Source organism: Myotis myotis, unplaced genomic scaffold (genome assembly GCF_014108235.1).
Source record: "Myotis myotis isolate mMyoMyo1 unplaced genomic scaffold, mMyoMyo1.p scaffold_m19_p_2, whole genome shotgun sequence".
Taxonomy (NCBI): domain Eukaryota; kingdom Metazoa; phylum Chordata; class Mammalia; order Chiroptera; family Vespertilionidae; genus Myotis; species Myotis myotis.
This window is the reverse complement of record NW_023416324.1, coordinates 118,726,044-118,729,199: the sequence shown is the minus strand read 5'-3', so window position 1 is coordinate 118,729,199 and position 3,156 is coordinate 118,726,044. Positions and strand designations below refer to the sequence as shown.

The 3,156-nt window shown below is 43.6% G+C and overlaps 1 protein-coding gene across 1 annotated transcript; it reads right to left on the bottom strand.

Annotated features, from left to right (window-relative positions):
- Nucleotides 1–447: 447 nt before the first annotated feature.
- LOC118677131 (60S ribosomal protein L15-like) lies at nucleotides 448–1,145 on the bottom strand. Its single transcript, XM_036351939.1, has one exon. The coding sequence runs from the start codon at nucleotides 1,111–1,113 to the stop codon at nucleotides 499–501; it is 615 nt and encodes a 204-aa protein (XP_036207832.1). The 5' UTR covers nucleotides 1,114–1,145; the 3' UTR covers nucleotides 448–498.
- Between the last annotated feature and the right edge of the window lie 2,011 nt (nucleotides 1,146–3,156).

Here is a 3,156-nt window from a genome sequence, read left to right as displayed (position 1 = left end):
CCCTGAAGGGTGTCCCGGATCAGGAAGGGGGTTCTGCTGGGGTGCCTGGCCAGCCTGGGTGAGGGGCTGATGGCTGTTTTCAGGCTGGCTATGCCCCCTGACAACCCAAGCTCCCAGCCTCTCCTTTTTTCTTTTTTCTGGGATTTATTTGTCTTCTATAATTGAAACTTTGTAGCCTTGAGCATAGCCCAGGGCCTACCAGGGCAGGCGGGAAGCTTGGCTTCCTCCATCGCCGGGGGAAACCCAAGCCTCCTGCTTGCTCCAGCTCAGTGGCCGCCGCCATCTTAGTTGGTTTAATTTGCATACTTGCTCCTGATTGGCTGGTGGGCATGGCTGGTGGGCGTTGCTTGAGCATAGTGGTGGGACAGTTAATTTGCATGTTTCTCTTTACTATATAGGATAATATATCTTTTGTAACATTTTTTTTTTTTTTTTTTTAAGCAGACATGACTGTCCTAAATTGTTTATTAGGTAAGGATTTTACAAACATTACTTATATTAGCGGTAACGGTGGAGCTGGAGAGTATTGCGCCTTCTCCAAGCTGCACGGCGAGAACCACCAATAGTGTGGTGGAACTTGTGGCCCTTCCCAAGGCCACGGCTCTTGCGGCCCGCAGATGTCAGCCCTCGCATCTCCCTGTGCTTGTGGACTGGTTTGGTGATCCACTGGGTGTCAGGATTTCTTCTGATAGCTTTATGGAATGGATCAATGAGAATAACCTCAAAGAATTTGTACGTGGAATCTTCACCAACCCAGTAAGAATTCAGGACTCTCAGAGCCCCACAGTGGCGTCCAGCTCGCTCCTCGGCAACAGACTGAAGACTTCGCGCAAACTTCAGCTGGTTAACGCCGTGATGGACAGGCTTGCCGTAGGTGGCACCCTTAGGAACAGGGCGCTTGCGGCCACCGCGGCGCACACGAATCCGATATATGACGTAACCTTGCTTGGCCTTGTAGCCCAGCCTGCGCGCTTTGTCCGGCCGGGTGGGGCGGGGCGCCCTGTGGAGCGCCGAGAGCTGGCGGTACTGCCAGCAGCGCACGCGGAGAAGGAAGCGCATTACATCCAACTGCTTCTTCCTCCATAGCTCCTGGATGTACTTGTAAGCGCCCATCTTGGTTTACCTGATGGCTGCGGCCAGACGGAAAGCCTTTGTAACATTTTTGTAAATAAAAATCTAAACTTAGAAGAATCTATAAAATAATTCAACAAACCTCTATTATATTTAAACATTTAAATTTCTTTCAAGGTGAAAGAGAATAAATAAATCACAAAGTTTATGATACTCCTGCTTCAATATTTAGGAGAAACCATGGGCCACCATGTGGCCAAGCACAGTCAAGGCCACACTTTATTGTAACTTCTGTCTCCTGAGAAAGATGTCCTGATCCCTCAGACAAAAGCCTGTTGGCCCCAACATCTTGTGGTCCCATAACTGAAACCTCTAGACCAGCGGTTCTCAACCTGTGGGTCGCAACCTCTTTGGTGGTCAGGGTCGAATGACCCTTTCACAGGGGTCACCTAAGACCATCGGAAAACACATATATAATTACATATTGTTTTTGTGATTAATCACTATGCTTTAATTATGTTCAATTTGTAACAATGAAATTGGGGGTCACCACAACATGAGGAACTGTATTAAAGGGTCACGACATTAGGAAGGTTGAGAACCACTGCTCTCGACTCTTACCTTTCAAAAGCAGCTAGACAGAGCGTGCGCACACACACACAGGGTTATGACACAAAAACTCAAAATACCATTAAAAATTTATTTCCTATTATAAAACTTAACCTCCCAAAAACTTTCTTGAAATACTCAATATGTTATATTCTTTTAGGCAAGAAATAGCATATGCAATAAGAAAACTTTCTGCTTTTAAAAATAAACAAAGAGAATTCTGGGAAGATGGTAATTGTGAAATAGTTTTTTAATCTCCCCCCATAAAAATAGACAGATAGATAACATCTACAACAAAACTAGTGTAAGTTAGCCTCACTAATGGAAGTAATGAAAACAAGCACCACCAGGATTCCTGGTCAGGCAGGCTCACTCCACAGCCCACGGCCATACTAATGCTGCTGTGCTACAAAGGACATGTGTAGCTGCCAATGCAGTGTGTTCTTCTTCCTTGGCCTGTCAGTTACTGTTGTGTAGAGATGATGCTATGTTGAGAGCAGAAAAGCAGATCACTCCCTTCTCAGTGTATTCTAGACACAAAGAAAACTTATTTCTTTAAAGGCAGCGTTCCTCCAGCAATGTCACTTATCTCTGCTCATTTGCCTGTTCTTCCTCACCTCCAAGAGTGAGCACTGGAGTCTGATCTGCAATCCCCCAGAAGGGACTGCTGAGAATGACATTATTATGTAGTGTCTCAAAAAAGTATTCTCTAACTACAACTCTACAGTGACAAGAAAAAGATTGGTTGAACATGAAAGAATCCAACAATTTTGAGTGTGAATTCTATACTTTTCTGTACAGAGAATTTGAGCATAGCTATATAGAAAACCCATAAAGGATGTACTGTGTAATTCTGGTATAAAACTGGGGTGATCTTTTATTAGAGAAATGGTGGAAGACTTTAACCAACAGGGATAATAGAAGCCACATCCCATTTTTTCTTCTCCCAGGAAATGTTGTTACCTCAAACTTGCACTCCTTGACTGCAATTCTTTGTTAAAATGCTCTCATTACTAGTTCTTAGGCTACATTTCAGGACCTAAGTCTCAGAAATTATATTCTTCTTTTAGGTGTGTGAAATACCCCTATTTGCCTGTCTTATTATTGCAAGAATGGCTTTCTTAGTTTTAAATCTGAGCCATTTTGTGCCTATGTATCCTGATGACAATCTGCCTTACTTTTGCCTGTGGGAAAGATGGTGTTTTACTCTTATCTTTAGCAGAGTCAGTGCCTAACCTGAACATGGAATCTGTCCTGATATAATTCCTGCATTACGCCATTAAATATCCTCCTAGCAACAGTACTTTAGGGGCATTATTTTCCAATTTACTCACAAAGTCATTAAGGCAAATACAAACATAAGCATGAGTTTTCGGTAAATTGTTCCTTCTCATCAGACACAAAGGGTCTGGATAGAGAGTGTCCTCATGGGCGTGGGCGGTGTATAGAACATCAAAACTTGGAGTTAAGCAGTAT